Below are 19815 nucleotides of genomic sequence, written 5' to 3' on the forward strand. Positions count from 1 at the left end.
TATTTCTGCTGTCTCATAATGAAAGGAGATGAATTATTTTTTCACTATAACCTTCATGTACTTATGGAGAGTACAAGATCAGAAAATAAATTCTGCAATGATGAGAGATATTTCTTTTCATCAGCAGTATGACAAAACTGACATAGTGGAGATTGTATAAAGAACTTAAATGGGACATTTCACATTTTACAGAAAGCTACTTTACCTAGTTGATGTCTAAGAAAATATCTGCAACTATGACAACAGATTTTGAAGAAAGTGGCAAGACATTCAATCCCTCACCCTTCCCGATTTTCATAAATAATTTGTAATGGTGAGGATAAGATAGTTTGGCTGAATGAAGATCCAGACTCTTAAAGGATATGAGGATTGATAGATCAGACATACTATGTGTCTTGCTACTTTCTTCAAAACCTTTTGTTATAGTTGCAGATGTTTTCCTAGACATCAACTGGATAAAGTGGCTTTCTGTAAAATGTGAAATGTCTCATTTAAGTTCTTTATACAATCTCCACTAGAGTCCTCATCCTCTAAGGAAACCTGCACAACATTTTCAAAGACAAGCCTGGGAGCTTACAGTCATAACTCATGGACTGAACACAGACACTGGATTTATGGCTTATTACAACAATCTGTAACCCACTAACACCCTCTTTTTGCCCTTAGACTGTTAACGGGCCACTGTACCTTGAATGGTCCCTCAGAATATGTCCTAACTACTTATGCTTAGAACCCTGCATCGATACAAAAATGTGGATCCGCATCCGATGTGCTTCCATGATAATTAACTTGTATGTGACCCGCGATCTGCACTCCACCTTTTATAAGCATCTGCATCCACACCAGCACCCGCACCCTATCTCACAGTTAGAGCCCTGCCCGCAGTGCTTAATTTTTAATGAAAGAGGTGCCGGGGCTCAGCCTTGGCAAGGCCTGGCGCAAATTAAACACTGCAGCTGGAGCCACAGCCTCCCCATGCCAGGAAGTAACAGCTGGAGCTGCAGCCTCCTTGCATGCGGGAGCTGACAGACTCAAAGGAGTAAGTCGGTGCCAGGGCTATGACCTGCTATGCCGAGAGATGCTGGGGCTCAGCCCTGGCAAGCCCCAGCACAAATTAAGCACTGCCTGTGCAGATACAAAAATTTGGATCTGCATCCGATTCACAAAGATGGTAAATAATACATCATCATCCGTCTCCATCGATGCAGATATCCATGGATATAAGCGGATATACATGGATTTGCAGGGCTCTACTTATGCGAAACAATCTGCTCCCCTTTGCATTTAGCCGTGATGCTCGGAGTATCTGTCCCAGAGCTAAAGAAGAGCTGTGTGTGGCTCAAAAGCTTGTCTCTCTATCAACAGAAGTTGGTCCAATAAAAGATATTACCTCATCCACATTGTCTCTCTAATGAAAATAAAGTCAGTTGGTGCACAAGGAGAAAATGTATTCACATTGTACAGATATACAGAAAAGTAAATCAGTTCTCTTCTCCTTTTATAAAAATAAAAATTAATAAAAATGGAACAAACCAGGTAAGCAGCCCAAGTATTCTAAACTTAGCTAAGTTTCCAGTCAACTGTAATCATACACCTCTTTCAAAAAAATTGGATTAGACTGATTAAGTTGCTCTTTTCCTTTACGGAGAAGATTTTGAGAGGGTTATACAGAGGATTTTAGGGGCAGGACCCCCTGGAAGATGGGTATTGGTTAAGAAAGTAAAAGGATTAACTGGTGTATGCTAAAGGAATGAGTGAAAAAAGAAAAATAAAGCGGATTAGTATGGGCCTACTTATCACGTTAAGCTTGTGTCAAAAGCAGAAGATTCCCTACAGGCTTTGAAAGGTTCTCCCTTGTTAAGAATCAGAAAAAGATAGTTTCCCATAAATAAATATAACTATAACAATATATTTGTTCTGTAATTTTCTGAATAGTAAAAAACAGTAAATAAAACCACATTATACATGTTTAAAAAGTTGTTACTATAAAGTTATACCTTAGCTATTTCTTCTTCTAATCTTCCTTGGTACTGTTTTTCCAACAGCTGAATAATGTCCATATCACCTTTTGATTCCATTTTACTAGGAAACTGTAAGGAAAAAATATGAAATATTAATTCATGGTTTCTTGCTTTTACTTTCTCAATTCTACAAGTTTCAGCTAGGATACTGAATTTTCTAAACCTTTTTTTTTTTTTTTTTTAATTAAAGGTTACCTGTAAATTAGTTTAAGTAATCTTGGTCCACAAAGAAAAAGAGTTGGAAAAGGGAATTTTCCTCACTGTGGCTCCAAAATCAGATACAAAAGCTAAAATTGCAATAGATGAAGTGGTGGTTCAGTTCTCCAGCACTGTTTCCCCCCCCCCGCCCCAAGAAGCATAGAAGCTGGGGTAAGGGCAGAAGGGACATGACTAGGTCATTGAGCCTTACAAACAAGTCTGAAATACAGTACTGCCAATCCCAAAAGTTCAAAAATCATGAGTCTGGTCTCAACAAATATTAAGGGTGGCTTAAAAGTTTTGGATTTTTTTTATTTGCGGTCTGGTTTTTGAGCCTTTAAGAATTAAATTTTCAAACTTTCCTCTGCAACCAGGGCTAGAAACTTTTTTTTAAAATGAAAGCTAAGATTATTGCTCATCATAATTTCTATGACACACACATTTTCTTTGATATGTTTTGTAAACACTTAAATCGGACTTTCATTTGTTTCTTGATCATGGGCTGAACTCATGTTCATGTTTCACTTCAAACATATGATATAACTATTGAGATCATCATTATCATTTGTTTATTACTCCAAAACATTATTCCCAAATGTCAATGGTGTCTTGTTGAAGTGTAAATATTTATATCCCAAGGTACTTAAATTATGCTGAAAACACATAATATTGTTGATAGGCAAACTGAATTATACAGTACCTCTACTGCCGTATCTGTACTTTGTTGATGAAGACTTTCAGTTTTTGTCATTTTCTGCATGAAGTCTTTAGAGTTTCCCTGTGACTCTTCAGATATACTAAAATGTAAAAGAAAGATGGGGAACATATTAATATTACAAGATATTCATTTCAGTTTCCTAATACCTCTAGCTGATTATATAAGAAAAAATTAAACTAGTGACAGAGGACACATATTTTACAAATTCTGTGGTACTCTTTTAATAGTAAAATGCAAAATGATGATGATTACTGTTTATTATTTGTATTGCAGTAATCCCCAAATGCCCCAGTCAGTATCAGCCCCATTGAGAAAAATGCTGTGTAAACACAAAGCTAATCAGAGCCTCTGCCCAAAGACTTTACAGTCTAATTTGAAACAATAAATAAGTGAATGTGGCAAACAAGAAGAGCAAAGGGGAGATGGAGGATAAAGGTAATGAAAATAAAAACTTTTAGTTATGCATGTTAGTTACTACACAATTTGACAATTTAAACTTAAACATAAAAGCTGGGATTTTTGAAAGAGCCTAAGCGACTTAGGAACACAAGTCCTCTTGATCTCAGTGGGACCTATTGTCTTAAGTCACGTAGACACTTTTAAAATTCCACTCAAAATCAATAACAAAGTTTGATGAAATAGGACCAGATGCACTTCCAAACATTCTGCTACTCTAGGCAATTCTAAATATGTCATTCCCACCTCCATTCTATGTTTTCTATCCATCCTACTTAGTGGCCAGGGAAGCGAGTCATAAAACTTTCCAAATACATACTACAGTAATCACACTTCAAAAGTTTCTACAAGTTTGACAGATATCAGTTCTACCAGTATTCACAATTGCAAGCATACGGATGCTGTCTCAAACTGATAGAATCTTTCAAAACAGAAGATTTTTTTTAAAAAGTGTGACTACTGTGTATATATTCAAAAGAATCAAATATTCCATCCAATATTAAAAAAATGCTAAGGTTACAAAATGAAGTATGAAAAGTCTGACCCCCCGGTATGTGGATTATGATAGTCTTTAATTACATGATCATATACAACAGCAGTTCTCAAGCTGTGGGTCAGGACCTCAAAGTGGGTCCTGACCCCATTTTAATGGGGTCAGCAGGGCTGGCATTAGAGTTGCTGGAGCCCAAAGTCAAAGACAAAGCCCTAGACAGCAGGGCTCAGGATTCAGCTTCAGCCCTGGGTAGAGGGGCTCAGGTTACAGGCCTGTTGCTCGGAGCTGTAGCCCTCGGGCTTCCACTTTGGCACTCCCCAACCAAGGTGGCATGACCCAGGCAGGCTCCTGTTTCTGTCCCCCCTCCAGGGGTCCTATAGTAATTTTTGTTGTCAGAAGGGGGTCAAAGTGCAATGGAACTGCTGACATACAATATTTTCCATGGGACTTCTTAGAAATTTAGGGAACAAGATGGACAGAGCATAGTGAATGAGGGAGATATTTGTTATCCACTTTGTTCAGTGTCCAGTCCCCTGCCTCATTCACTGTACATCATCCTACCCAGTCCCACTCACTTTACAACCCTCCCTCCACAGAATACTCTTCCATCTTCCAGCCACATGTCCTTTTTCTCAATATCTACACACCCTACCTTCAGTTATACAGACTCCCATCCTTACAGGAGGGTTGCCTTTTAAAGCCCTATTGAGACTAGCAGCCTCTGCCAAGCTCTGGTTGCTGCTATTGTTTACTTACCACCAACATAAAATTAAGGGGAAGCCAATGGTCAAGGTTTGACTACTAGGGTGCAGGCTAAAGAAGAGGAGGTGCTGAGATTCTGGAGAAACCAGATGGGGCCAGACATCAGCTGGAAGACTGGTCACAATTTTTTTGCTGCCCTTTTAATTGTTACACCCTAGTGAGATGCATGTCCTGCTTGTATTATATAGGTGGCTTGTTAACAGACTGTTCTAACCGGGTTATGTTAAATCTCCCATTGTTGCAGCAAGTTGATACAAGGAAGCTCAAAGCTCTGGCTATACTCTTCTTAGGAGAGATGTTACAAAAGGCCAAAGTTAAAACCAGGCTTTAAAATTATTAAGATTTGTGGCTTTCACAAATCCTTCCTCTAATATTCACTTTCTGCTATCATGAGACAAATGAGTGCCTTGCTAAAGAAGACATAAGTGTAGGGTGAATGAAAGAAGACGTTAAGCTTCTTTATTGCTAGGTTTATGATCTTTTGACACATTTAAAATGTATACAAATTTTCAGGCTTGCTTTTTCTCAAAAGCAGATTTTATGTAAAACCATGTCTTCAATAAGATAACTTTGAAATAGCAAGGAATCCAAAATACCTGATAACTTTCTCAAGGTAGCAACAATTCATTATTTTAGCTATAAAAAGTTATTATTTCTAGGACTCTTATTCAAAATGTATTCTGCTTTCTTTATAAAGAAGTCAGGTAATGAACAAGTCCTATACTATAATGTATGGTGCTCCTCAATCTTAGGATTCACTGAGTTCAGCAATAAATTAAGAAATTACTCTACTTTTTAAATAGCATTACACAGCATGTTCCATTAATTATTTACCAAGATGTGACAGGAATGCAACCTGGTGAAAAGATCTACCTGACTCCCAGCAAGGAAGGAATTAATTCTCTGCTTAGCTCTTACACAGATTACAAATGGAGTAACAAAGTAAGGATGGGGACTGAAGACCCCCCCCCCCCAGAAAACTCTATAAAAGCAGCTACCTGGTAAACACATCTACAAAGAGGAAGAACTACACATTTGGTTCCCAGAAGACTAAGTTATTCCCAAGCAAGGGTATTTTTCCCATTAAATTCTAGGTTTATGTGAAAACCTTTGGTTTCCTTCTAACTTGCATAATGCTCAAGAATACAGGAGTGAATGAACAGGACAGTGCATCATCTAAAATGTTTAGTCTAAAAAGGATGCATGCTCATGAGTATTTACTTATTGCTAAATATTTTCACTTCACAAAGAGTTAACTTGAATGAAACCAGCAGATTAACATGTATACAAAAAGAAGTCTAAAAAAGGATCAAACGGTGACAGACTAAAAAGCATCAGGAAATTAATAATAAAGGCTGATAACTTGTCCAGGCCAGTACAGATATTCCAGTCTATAGATTTTAATAAAATCCACATTGACAATACTTCAAATGTACCATTTTTACAGTGCTGATAATTGACCAGGCTAGGAGGCCTTAAACAAGCTCAAATGCTCACTGGGAGTTCATGCCTAGCCGTATGAGTATTCAGAAGGCACTGTGTTTGTTCTCCAAAGCAGATAGTAGCAGGAAGCTGTAAAAACTAAGGTACTGGTCCTGCAAACATTAAGTCTGTGTGTAAATCCAGGGCCTAGTGTTTCCCATAAAGTAAGCATACATGACTGAGTACACACAAGAAGCCAATCAGCTGGGTAAATAGATACCATTTTTACATAAGTTTCAGAGTAGCAGCCATGTTAGTCTGTATTCACAAAGAAAAGGAGTACTTGTGGCACCTTAGAGACTAACCAATTTATTTGAGCATAAGCTTTCGTGAGTTACAGCTCACTTCATCGGATGCATTCAGTGGAAAATACAGTGAGGAGATTTATATACACACAGAACATGAAAAAATGGGTGTTTATCATGCACACTGTAAGGAGAGTGATCTCTTAAGATGAGTTATTACCAGCAAGGGCGGGGGGGGGGCGACGACGACTTTGCTTTGTAGTGATAATCAAGTTGGGCCATTTCCAGCAGTTAAGAAGAACGTCTGAGGAACAGTGGGGAGGGAGGAAATAAACAAGGGGAAATAGTTTTACTTTGTGTAAAGACTCAACCACTCCCAGTCTCTATTCAAGCCTAAGTTAATTCTATCCAATTTGCAAATTAATTCCAATTCAGCAGTCTCTCGTTGGAGAGAGTCTGTTTCTGAAGTCTTTTTGTTGAAGAATAGCCACTTTTAGGTCAGAAATCGAGTGACCGGAGAGACTGAAGTGTTCTCCGACTGGTTTATGAATGTTATAATTCTTGATGTCTGATTTGTGTCCATTTATTCTTTTACGTAGAGACTGTCCAGTTTGACCAATGTACATGGCAGAGGGGCATTGCTGGCACATGATGGCATATATCACATTGGTAGATGTGCAGGTGAACGAGCCTCTGATAGCGTGGCTGATGTGATTAGGCCCTATGATGGTTTCCCCTGAATAGATATGTGGACACAGTTGGCAACGGGCTTTGTTGCAAGGATAGGTTCCTGGGTTAGTGGTTCTGTTGTGTGGTTGCTGGTATTTGCTTCAGGTTGGGAGGCTGTCTGTAGGCAAGGACTGGCCTGTCTCCCAAGATTTGTGAGAGTGATGGGTCGGCCTTCTGGATAGGTTGTAGATCCTTGATGATGCGTTGGAGAGGTTTTAGTTGGGGGCTGAAGGTGACGGCTAGTGGCGTTCTGTTATTTTCTTCGTTGGGCCTGTCCTATAGTAGGTGACTTCTGGGTACTCTTCTGGCTCTGTCAATCTGTTTATTCACTTCAGCAGGTTTACAAAGGAGGTGCTGTTGTCATCACGAGTAGGTCGGAATATGAACAAGTCGGAGAACACTTCAATCTCTCTGGTCACTCGATTTCTGACCTAAAAGTGGCTATTCTTCAACAAAAAGACATCAGAAACAGACTCCAACGAGAGACTGCTGAATTGGAACTAATTTGCAAATTGGATAGAATTAACTTAGGCTTGAATAGAGACTGGGAGTGGTTGAGTCATTACACAAAGTAAAACTATTTCCCCTTGTTTATTTCCTCCCTCCCCTGTTCCTCAGACATTCTTGTTAACTGCTGGAAATGGCCCACCTTGATTATCACTACAAAAGGTTTTCTCCTCCCCCCCCCCACTCTCCTGCTGGTAATAGCTCATCTTAAGTGATCACTCTCCTTACAGTGTGCATGATAAACACCCATTTTTTCATGTTCTGTGTGTATATAAATCTCCTCACTATATTTTCCACTGAATGCATCCGATGAAGTGAGCTGTAGCTCACGAAAGCTTATGCTCAAATAAATTGGTTAGTCTCTAAGGTGCCACAAGTACTCCTTTTCTTTTTGCATTTTTACATAGTCACTTCTCAGGGTAGAAATGTATTTTAAGAAAGGGAAGGAAAGACATATCAACTCGAAAGTGTAACAAAAAGAAAAAAATATGTTTTCTCCACTTTTTGCCAAAGCAGACATGGCTAGCTTGAACGGCCTCCGACTGAGATGGGGAGTGGTTTTGTTCAGACTGGCAGGGTTCTGAAAGGCAGTGGGGAAAGGGAGTGGCTGTGCCTTTTCATTTCCCACAGCTACTTGGGAGGTTTGCGCCCCACCTTTCCTATGCTACTTGGTAACAAGTACTGTACTGAATACATCAAATATTAAATAATTTATATATTGAGTAACATGAAGTAATGAGTACAATTTGCAAATGTTCAAGGGTAACTATCAAATCTGTTGCAGCGGTATAACATACAACAATTTGCAATGATATATTAGAGAAATACTTGTAAAATAGTGAATTCAATAATTTCTGAGTTACCAGATACTGCTCCCTCATTTAGTTCATACTGGTTACACCAGTGGACGGCAACCTTTTAGAAGTGGTGTGCCAAGTCTTCATTTATTCACTTTAATTTAAGGTTTTGCATGCCAATAATACATTTTAACATTTTTTAGAAGGTCTCTCTCTATAAGTCTATATATTATATAACTAAACTGTTGTCGTATGTAAACAAGATTTTCAAAATGTTTAAGAAGCTTCATTTAAAATTAAATTAAAATGCTGATCTTATGCCGCCGGCCTACTCAGCCCGCTGCTGGCCTGGGGTTCCGTTCACCTAGGCCGGCAGCAGGCTAAGCGGGGCCTGCGGCTGGGACCTTGGCTGACAAGGGGCCGGCAGCCAGAACCCCAGACCGGCAGTGGGCTGAGCGGGGCTGGCGGCTGGGACCCCAGACTGGCAGTGCACTGAGTGGCTCAGCCCGCTGCCAGGCTGCAGTCCCAGCCCTGTCCATATAGAGTAAGTACCTACCTTCTCCCTGGTTCTAGCCATTCTCTTCCTTTCTCTGCACTGAGATGAGGGTGGGAGTGTGCTGAGAACAGGGCAGGGGGTGAAGGAGCAGGCTGGGGGTTGGGGTGCAGGGTCTGGCCAGGAGCTATAATGAGGGAGGGGGCTCTGGGTTGGGCCAGGAGGTTTGGGTGTGGGGCGCTTTCCTGGGCAGCTCCCATTTGGTGCGAGGGGTGCAGGTGGGAATGTGTGTGTGTGGGGGGGGGTGTATGTGTGTGTGCGCACACGCGCAGGAGCTCCCGTTTGGTGCTCAGGGTGGGAGTGGGGATGTGGAGGGTGCAAGAGTCAGGGCATGGGGTGGGGGGGGGGCTGGGTATGTGTGGGGGGTGCAGGAGTCAGGGCAGGGGGCTGGAGGTGTGTGAGGAGGGTGCAGGAGTCAGGGCAGAGGGCACTGGAGTCAGGGCAGGGGTTGTGGGGGGGGGTGCAGGGGTCAAGGCACGGGGCTGGGGTGTGTGGAGGGTTTGGGGGTGAGGGCAGAGGGCTAGGGAGTGTGGGGGGGTGCAGGGCTCACAGCAGGGGGCTGGAGGGGATATGCCCTGACTCCACCCCCCTCCCCAAGGTCCCCGGAGCAGAGAGCGCGCTGCGGCTCCGCTTTTACCTCTCCCGCTTCATCGCAAGGGCCGTCAGCTGATCGGCCGCGGGGAGGGAGAGAAGGAGGGGCAGGAACCCAGCACGCTGGGGGAAGAGGCCGGGGGCGGGGGAAGCTTGCCTGCCCTGCAAGGAAAGAGCAGTGGGCAGGGGGCGGAAAAGAGCAGGCCGGGCCAGGCAGGATTTTTAGTGGCACACTGCTGTCTGCCGGGACCCAGGCAGACAGCAGAGTGCCATTAAAAATTGGCTCGCGTGCCGTCTTTGCAGGCGTGCCATAGGTTGCCGACCCCTGGGTTACATCATTTCTTTGTAAAATACTTGATTTAAAAAAAAAAAAAAAAGGGATGAGTAAAAAAACGTTCATATAATTTGATGATTTTTTCATATTCTGATGTTAATAAAATATGAAGCTTTGCACGCATTAGATTTTTGAAAACACTAATGTTTACATATGGTGTTCAGTACAACATGGTAAACTCTATAGAAAAGGAGGATACAGATCATGGGATACCTGAAATCTTCAGGGGATTCACTGACATCCTGAAGTCTATTCTGTAAATGAGCAATCTCTGTAGTGTATCTCTCTTCAGTTTCTTTCAACTGCTGCTGGAAATAGGATCGGAGATGCTCAATTTCTTGAGCATGTTGTCCTTCAAGTTGTGTTTTAAGGTTCTCCATCTCCTCCCAATGAGATGCTCTAACCATAAGATCTATAAATGGGTAATTTGAAGGGAGAAAATCAGTTAATTATGTTAATACACATAGAAAGTCTATTTGAAATAGTAAAATGGTGACTAGCAATAACATCAAAGATCTCATAAAATGTTAATGAAGGTAATTATTTTTATTGTGATAGCAGAGCAATCCTATTTTCTATAAACAACAACAATCTTACAAAACAACACAAGAACTCTCTCTCTCTTATTAGAGGTAATATTAATAATCCCTTTAATTGCTGAAAACAAAAAAAATATTACTGAACAGTTCTAGAGCAGATCAGCTGAATTTCTAAACAACATTCCAGAGATTTATAAGAACAAAAAGCACATAAATCAGATGACAGAATCCTCAGTACTTATGGTGTTTAACCTTGTCTTATCCACAGGAAACAAATTTTGATTTAAAGCGGTTTGTTCATCTTTATGGCTATAGACATTACAAATAATTGCATATGTATCTCTTTACCAATAAGGTCCTGGGAAGGGGTCTGGAAGTCTTCTATTTTCATTTGTAAACAGTTGCTTTCCTCTTCTTTTCGATGCTCCAGTTCAACATATGATGTCTGTTGCTCTTCAACCTAGGAAAAGTACAGTAAAAACAAATGACAATTTAAATAATATTTAAATCAAGAATAGAAACTGTAACTGTCCTGAAAGCATAACACTAGTGCTAATACTTTACTTGCACCTAATCTACCATATATATAAAATACATACACATAACCACATATGCATATTTTGCAACCTCTTTCTAAACGTAACCACTGAATATATCACATTTAACCTTTTAATATAAAGCAATGCAGGATACATTGTCTGTACTATTATCAAATTTTCTACTGATGGCACATCAGTAAGAAAAATGACCATTTCATCAAAATCATCTTATATTTGTATGAAAGAATACTGTGCTATTTACCCAAAGACGGTCTTAAGATCTACGGTATCGAGCATATCAAGATATGGAGGGCAGGAACACTGCAAAGACGATCCATTTGGTCTTATGGTAATAGGTGGAATATTGCTGGTTACATATGTATTCAAACCATCTTGTTAACAGATCCACCAAGTGGAATTCATAGAGACTTTTATAAATGCTGCACGTCTCTCCCTCCTGCTTTTCAATAAAAGCTAAGTCATGCATGTAAAAAAAGCTTAGAATGAACTCAATGAGAATTTTTACTCTATATTGAAAGCTCATGTTCTGTTTACCTATAAAATATTAGCATATATAAGGTGCAGGTAACAGGAATCCAAGTTAGCTTAAGGAAGAAGAAATACTTTACTACTGGTCAGATTACCCACAGACTATTCTTTTTATACTTATTTTTAAAAATATAGGACCTCTCTGAGATTATTTGAAGTTTTTCTCTCTTAGAATTTAAAAATCTTTATTTAAGACTACTGAATTTGTTCATAGGTAACAGTGTAGGAAACTTATTTTCAAAACATTTCAATTTTTTTCCATTTCTTTTTAGATTTAGCTAGTTAATCTTATTTCATAATACGTTTTCCAGCCTGTGTTCTAAACAGATCAGGCCAATGCACAGCCAACATGCTGTATGCAGTCTTTGGGCACTTCCCTGTTTTAGATGAATATGTATATTTTCCACTGAATAGGGAGTCAAAGTTATACATATAAGAAAGAAAAAACAGGATATTTGATGGGTCATTCTTTAAATAAGATTATCCGTGTAATTTTACATTATGTAATTGCTCAATTTTATACATCTACCTGTGCCTATGACCAAAATTGTAAAAAGCAAACAGCAGCAACACCCATAAAAAGTGACAACCTTCAAAATATAGTAGATTCCGCTTAATAGCAACCCTATTAATAAAAACTTTCTGTCCATGGGAACATGGAACCAATACCATGCAATGACTATAATGTTAATTGGCCTGGACATTAGCAACAGGCATGCCGGCTAGTGACAATTTTTTTGTGGAAAGCCTTGGCCGCAGGCAGGTTTGCGGGGCTGCAGCAAGGGACAGAAGCAATGGGACATGCAGAACCCAGGCCCCAGGGTAGGCTGCTGGCAGGGCAGCAGCAGGGAATGGGGCTGTTGGTGGTGCGAAGGCTACAAAGTATTTGTTCTCCCCTGTGCTCTCCAGGTTGCGTCCTGCCTTGAGGACTGGGTTCAATATATTCCAGAGCCCCTGCCTCTTGTGGAAAGGTTTGCAGGGCTGTAACCAGTGAAGGTAGCACTGGGATGTGTTGAACCTGGGGCCTTGGTGCCAGGGGAGGATGCAGCCTGGAAAACACAAGGAGAGGTACCTCGAGCCTCTGAGCTTCCTTCTCTGGCTGCAGCCTTGCAGAACTGCCTCTCTCTTATTGGCAATTGCAGGTTAATGGCCAATTTTGGCCATCTGCTGAGGGGTTGTTAGTAAGCGGAATCTATTGTATATACTAAAAATGGCTGAGCTATAAATCATGACTGAACTATATTTATTTTCCTCAAATTTCTCAGGACCAGACTTGGCTAAGTACTTGTTTTAGGAACCATATGTATGACATTAATTAAACAATAACACGTTAATCACAAATTAATTACAAATTTTAACAAAACTACTTTCTTCGGGAAGGACAATTAGTACATAATTTCCAAGAAAATGTAAAAAATAGCACAAAACCTGACATTTGGTGGTTCCATAGTAAACAGCAGGACAAGATTAGAAATGGGGATATTTGAAGCCAAACCCAGCATCCACCTCCATCAGCACTACTTTGGTTTTGGTGGCTTTCTTGGTATGGACATATTAGAATGGAAGAACAATGAATTCTGAAGCAAGTTTATCAAGAAATGGCAGTATATGGCTGACGATTATGGGGGGCAGCAAAAGCTTTGATGGTCAGATTAAATTGCTAGTGATGGACATAAATTGAACATTCCGCCAGGCCACCTTAAGGACCAAGCCAGAGAATAATTCAGATTGCACTCGATCTGCAAGGAGGCCATGTCCCATTGGGATATGCCATGATGATGATAAAAATATCTTGTAAAATCACCTTGAAACATTATAAGAATGTTAGTGTTAACTTTTTTCACCAAGAATACCAACTGAGTATTACATGACATAAAACATCACATTTAAGAGGGTTTTCCATTTAATTTTGAAAAGTTCATTTCCCCTTCTTAGATCCAGGTACATTACACAGTCATTAAATGGTCTTTATATATAAGGCCTCAATTCTGCAAAAACTTGCACATGTGCTTCATTTTATTCATGAAATAAATGGGCCAAGTGAAGTTTACATACACAAATTTAAATATGGACGTGTTTGCAGGATTGGGACTTAATAAACAAGGAATAGATGGAATCCACAACCAGCATCTGGTTTGCATACCCACTTTATAATCATATGGAATTGTAAATAGTTTACCTTTTTACAGTCCCTCATAAACTGTGTATGAAGTGCCATCAGCCTGTTGTATTCTTCCATTATCTTGCTCAGAAGAATTTGCATACTTTCTTGCAAGGCTAAATTACAAAGAGAGCTGGTGACATTTTCATTAAATTCACAGTTACTGCATCATTACATATTGTATTTTTAATTTATCAACTTGCTCACAAATTCTTAACTGAAGAGGATTATTACCATTACCGTTATACTACTCCATTATTGTAAGTGGGAGAGGGGCTGTACAAATGTTTATGCATTAGTATTCATTTGTTTGTTTATAATTTATGGTAGAACTGCTTAGCTTCTCCTGTTGTATGAACAGGAAAATCAATCTCCTCACATTATCTATCTGAAACTTCCACTACAATAAGCACTGCACAGGATGGCACTCAAAAAATAAGAGTGATTCAGAATATTGAGGCATCTTGAATGCTGATTAATTGGTGATGTAAATAAGCAACGGAATCATATGCAGAAATAAAAGGGGTATATAAAAATGGTTGAGCTGACATATTAATACTGAGTTCAGATCAGTGATCTCCAAACTGTGGCGCAAACCCCCTAGGGGGGCATGGAGGAACGTCTGGGGGGGCGCAGTGGGGCCTGGGCCAGCCCCCACAGTGGGGTGGGGAGGGAGCGCCACCCTCACCCTCTCTGGTCCTATCTCCCGCCACAGTTGCGGCCCCGGCTCTGCTTCCGGCTTAGCCACTGGCCCCTGCCCCCCGCTCTCAGCCACAGCTCTGCCCCGGCCACCGGCCCCGCTGCGACTCCACTTCCGGCCCAGAGGGGCATTGAAATATTCTATTACTGGTAAGAGGGGTGTGAGAGGAAAAGTTTGGGCACCACTGCCTTAGATTATTAATTATAAATACCAGTATATTAATATAGCGTTGTCAGCAATATCTAAAAGTTACTACATGTGTTACCTTGAGCTTGAATTCTGTGCGTTGGTAATTCTATGTCAGGTTCTTTTCTCTCAACAGTAGGAACATGGAAAATGTCTTGTTCTCCAGGACTAACTTTGATAGGAGTTGAGTGTTGTTCACTCTGAACACTGCAGAGAAGCTATATGACAAACAAATAAAAATATCAAAAAGAAATAAAGATAGTTCAGGCTACAGCAGATTATTTATGACTATATTAAAGACAACAGACAGAGGAAACAAAATAGAAAAATAGCATCCATAAAGCAGTATCTTTGGGGTAGTAACTTCCGTGGAAATAGCTGTATATGTCTGTTTGCAAAGTTTTCAGATGATAAACGACACTTAATATTCTGCATTTATAAAAAACAGTGGGAAGTGGGGAGGGGGTGGTTCACAAAAAAATATCGCCTTAGCACTGAAACTGACACTGTCAAGTCTTTTAGGTCTTGTAAAATTAGCCCTACCCTGTAGTGGCTCACAGGTCAATGCATATTGCACCATACCTTCACTTTGATTTCCTGCTCCTTTGCTGGTGAGAACTATTCTGTATTGTAGAATACAATCTACGAGAATCCTATAAAAGTGTTTCTAAGATTTTTGAAGAAGTCATTATCCAATCTATACTCAAGAATACATCAGACTGGCAAAAACAAAGGGGATGACGTGAAATGCATGTAAACACAAATGAAAAGAATCCTTCACATTTATTGGTGCTAGATTGTCCAGGATGTATGGCATTTTAACAATGAGATGGCTGAAGGAAAAAAAAGATTTATCCATATAGCATCTGAAAGCAAGGCTATATTCTGAAAAAAATGACTACAGAAATACAAGTTCAGGGTTCAGCCATTCAAACTCAACCTGGAAACTTAATGTAAAGCTGTGTTCTTTTTGGATTAACACCACTAATACTAAAGCATCTGTAGTTGGAATTTAGTTAACAGTTCCCTTGATGGTGTGTGTAAGTCATAATGAAATCCAGTTCAATCTCTCCCTATATTTGCTCTCTAGTACTACTGTAGCATGAATACAATTCAATAAAAACTTGTTTTAGTCAGGGAAGTAACTCTGCCTAACTTCATACGGGGAGGAGTTTTTTGTACTAAGAAGTGTCATTATCTCTTATTTTCACCATAAATCACTTGAATGTCCTGTACAGAATCATTTAAAATGTATAACGGTGCCCACAATTTGAATAAGTACTCCCAAAAGAGAAAGAAAACATGTTCTCAGTTCAGAGGAGATAAACTAGATTAGACATTATGTAAAGAGGTGGTCACAGGACAGAAGGCAGGAGTAAGGAGAGGGGAATACAAGGGTAATATCTATACAATTATGTGATTACTCTGCTAGAGCTAGCATATGGACTCAAAGTAAAGAAGGCAGTGCTTGGTTTTTTTTCCTTATATTCAAAGTAAGTATCTAACTTGGCCAGTTTCATGTAAATTGGCCAGTTTTGGATGGCAAAAGATAACGTATGTACATCTTTGAATTTTTTTAATATCACAAGTTTGGTGATAAAGGTAACTATATTGACATAATAGACTTCTGAAAAGCATTTGACATAGGCTGCATGACATTATGATAAAAAATTAGCACTGACAAAAATCAATGCAGCCTATATTAAACAGATTAAAAACTTCTCAATTGAGAAACAACAGAAAAGTAACTGTAAATGGGGAAATCATGATTTTGGGTGTGTCTATAGTGGGTCTTGCAGAAATCTGTTCTCAGCCCAATGCTATTCAACATCTTTAGATATGATTTGAAAGGAAATACATATCAGTCCTGGTAAAATTTGCAGATGACATAAAAATTGGTGAAATGGTAAATAATGCTGGGAATAGGTCAGTCACAGAGGGTGACCTGCATTTCTTGGTCAGGTGGGCTCATTTGAGCAACATGTATTTTAACATTACCAAATGTAAGGTCATACATTTAGGAACAAAAAATGTAGGTTACATTTATAAGATGGGGGACTATATCCTGGAAAACAGTAACTCTGTAAAGGAGATGGGAGTCATGGTTTATAACAGGGATTCCCAGTGCGATGCTCTAACTACTAGACCTACAGTTTTTGGACGTATAAGCAGTGGACTACCAAGAAAGAGAAGGAAGGTGGTATTACTTTCACATATAGCATTAGTAAGACCATTTCTGGAATACTGTGTCCAGTTCTTGTGTCCACACTCCAAAAAGAATGTTGAAAAATTGGAAAGATTTCAGAAAAGAACTACAAGAATGACCTGAATTATGGAAAAGATGCCTCATAGTGAAAGACTAAAAAATCTCATGTATTTAGGTTATGTAAAAGAATGCTAAGAGGTGACTTAGCACCTATATAGGGAAGATATTCCTGATAATAGAAGACTCTTTAATCTAGCAGAAAAAAGCAAAACAGTTAGCCATTGGAACAATTTATCAAGGGAAAATGTGGATGCTCCATCACTTGAAGTCTAAAATCAAGACTAAAAGATATGCTATAACTCAAACAGAAGTTATGGTCTTGATGCAGAAATTACTGGGTAAAGTACTTTAGTCTGACTTCCTGCAAAACACAGGCCAATAAATCATAGTGGTCCCTTCTGGCATTAAAATCTACGAATCTCTGATCTTTGGCGATTTACAATAGTTTACAGAAAGGCAGCAAGATTTCAGAAGCACTATATACAGAACATTGTGGGGAAAAATACAGGAGCTGAGGAAATACATGAAGGAAGGAAAAATGTTCTGATTTCTCAGTCTCAAACTAAAGGATTACTGGGAGAGAAAAATGCTGTGATGAAAATTTGTTAGGGGTGGTGAGAAGAACTAAGAAGAAATAATTCTATCAATATATAAACAGTTCTTGATTTTCAAAATTCCTATGTAAAAAAGTGTTTCTTTGACAAAGTCTTACCTGTGTGAGCCTTAAGCATTCCTCAGACACCGCCCTGCTTAGCTTTTCTATAAGCACCACTGTAGATTTGCCTTCATTGTCTATTAATACAGATTATTAATATTATTAACTTATTTATTGTAGCATGCACTAGATGTCACACACTTTTCAAATAGACAAGAAGGCACAGCCCTAACGAGTTCACAATGTGGACGGACAGAGACAAATAAACTGAAATTGAGGGAATAAGAAAGAAGATGTTGCTTACCTTGTAGAATAACTGCAGTTCTTCTAGATATTTGACCCTAGGTGGTCCACTTCAGGTGTGCATGTGCCCCATGAGCTCATGATGGAAGATGTTTGGTAGCAGTTCCTGTCTGGTCACACATGCGCCCTAGCTACCCTCGTGCCCCTTACTAAGGGCAGTGTCAGATGAACTACCCTCAGTTCCTTCTGTATCACAAAGTCCAATGGAAACAAGACTCCGAGAAAGAAGGGAAGGGGGGCAAGTAGCGTAGCACCCCCTGGGCAAAAATCTTGAAGGACCCCAATTACTGTACAAGTATCCTCTTCTTCTTTGAGTAATGTCCCTATGGGTGCACCACTTCAAGTGACTCCTGAGCTGCATTCCTTAAAGGAGATGGGTAATGAGGAACCCAGTCTGAGGCTTTTGTAGAATTGCAGTACCAAAGGCAGTCTCTGTCCTAGAGGTATGTATTAGGGCATAGTTTAGAAAAAGTGAGAGCCAAAGACCATGTGGCAGTTCTGCAGATTTCTGCAATGCGTGCAGTTAGGAGCAAGGCAATGGAAGTCTATTGCAATTTGGTGGAATGGGCATAGGAGGGAGCTGAACCTTAGCAGCCTTTTAATAGGTGTCCTGCTGGAAACCCACTTGAATAGTCTCTGGGTTGAAACGGGAGCCCCTTTAATTCTGTCCATAAGAGACAAATAGTCTTCGGGAGACTCTCAAATAGTGGTTTTCAAACTATGGGGTGTTTGTTTTTGTTTTTGTTTTTTTTAAAAAAGAAAGGAATTTTGGCTGTCAGTCCCAGGTGGCCAGGGCTTGTAAAGAAGGAGGAACAGGACTTCTTGCCCCTGCAGATGTTCGTGAGATGTCTCTGAAAAAGGACAGGGAAGAAGCAGATGCACAGACATGAGCCTAATGTTATTACCACCAAAACCATCTGTCACAAGTAATCTGCTCCAATTAGGTACAAAAATAGGAGTGATCATCTCCAAAAGGAGGGGGATGGGCGGGTGGGAGGCAGGATGATCCAACTGTAAATCCAGATAATGGGATTGTTCATGGCCCTCGATGAAGGTACAGTATCAGAATGAATCCTTGGATGATGAAGATGACTATGCTGCAACAGTCATGATGACTGATCTTTTTCCCTTCTGGAACCTAAGTTTTTCCTGGAAGGTTCTGAAGGTCTATGGTAAGCTGGAAAGTAAGATCTTTGATCTGTCTGTGACCTGCTGAATCTCCTTTTATTTGCAAGTGTATAAATCCTTAGGGCATGGAGAGTAGCTCTTAAATCCTTTAGGGAATGCAAGGACTCATCCATGGATTCACTGGATAGCCTAGGAGGTTCCTGATGATTATAGCCAGGATGCATGTCAAATGACAACTGCTGTAGAGATGGAGTGGGCTGCTGTTATCAGCCACATCAAGAGAAGCCTGAAAAGAAGTTCTTGCCAGGAGTTGACCTTCAGCGATGGTGGCCTGAATTACTCTTAGTGTTCCAAAGGCAAATATTCAATAAAGTAATCAAACTTTGAATAATTTATGTGGTTGTATTTTGCAACAAGCAACTGGTAGTTGGCAATCCTGAATTGCTGCGGGTAGATGAGTAATTCTTACAACCCAAGAGGTCCAACAATTTTTGTTCCTTGTCATGCGGGATGGTTTTGCCATGGTGTGGCCTATTATGCTTGTTCACTGCATCCACCACAAAGGAGGAGGGTACCATGTGTGTGGACAAACATTCTGAGCCTCTAGCAGGGACATAATTCTTTTCATCTGCCCTCTTACAAGTTGGAGGTATTGTGGCCAGCCTTTGCCAAATCATCTTGGCCAGTTGAAGTGAAGTCTTATTTATGGGCACAGCTACCTGGATGGAGGAAGCAGTGTGTAGGATGTCCAAGAGTCTATGCTGGATCTCCTGTATCCCTTCTGAGGGGATTTGAAGAGAGTCAGCATGAGGTCTTGAAACTGATTAAAGTCATTCACATGTGATCAGAGGCAGTGGGACATGACTGCTTCATCAGGAGAGGAGGAAGAGATATTTGACCATC

The 19815-nt window shown here is 40.0% G+C and overlaps 1 protein-coding gene across 6 annotated transcripts in view; it reads right to left on the reverse strand.

Annotated features, from left to right (window-relative positions):
* Positions 1–19815, reverse strand: part of AKAP9 (A-kinase anchoring protein 9) — a 212436-nt gene that overhangs the window by 84460 nt on the left and 108161 nt on the right. For all 6 annotated transcript variants that reach the window (XM_048838118.2, XM_048838116.2, XM_048838113.2 and 3 more), the window contains 7 exons: positions 17539–17618; positions 14640–14778; positions 13693–13790; positions 10774–10885; positions 10100–10298; positions 2920–3016; positions 1998–2090 (listed from right to left, as the gene is read on the reverse strand). In XM_048838118.2, coding sequence (XP_048694075.2) covers positions 1998–2090; positions 2920–3016; positions 10100–10298; positions 10774–10885; positions 13693–13790; positions 14640–14778; positions 17539–17618 — 818 coding nt within the window. The remainder of the gene's footprint in view (positions 1–1997; positions 2091–2919; positions 3017–10099; positions 10299–10773; positions 10886–13692; positions 13791–14639; positions 14779–17538; positions 17619–19815) is intronic.

This window comes from Caretta caretta, chromosome 2, assembly GCF_965140235.1.
Source record: "Caretta caretta isolate rCarCar2 chromosome 2, rCarCar1.hap1, whole genome shotgun sequence".
Lineage (NCBI taxonomy): Eukaryota > Metazoa > Chordata > Testudines > Cheloniidae > Caretta > Caretta caretta.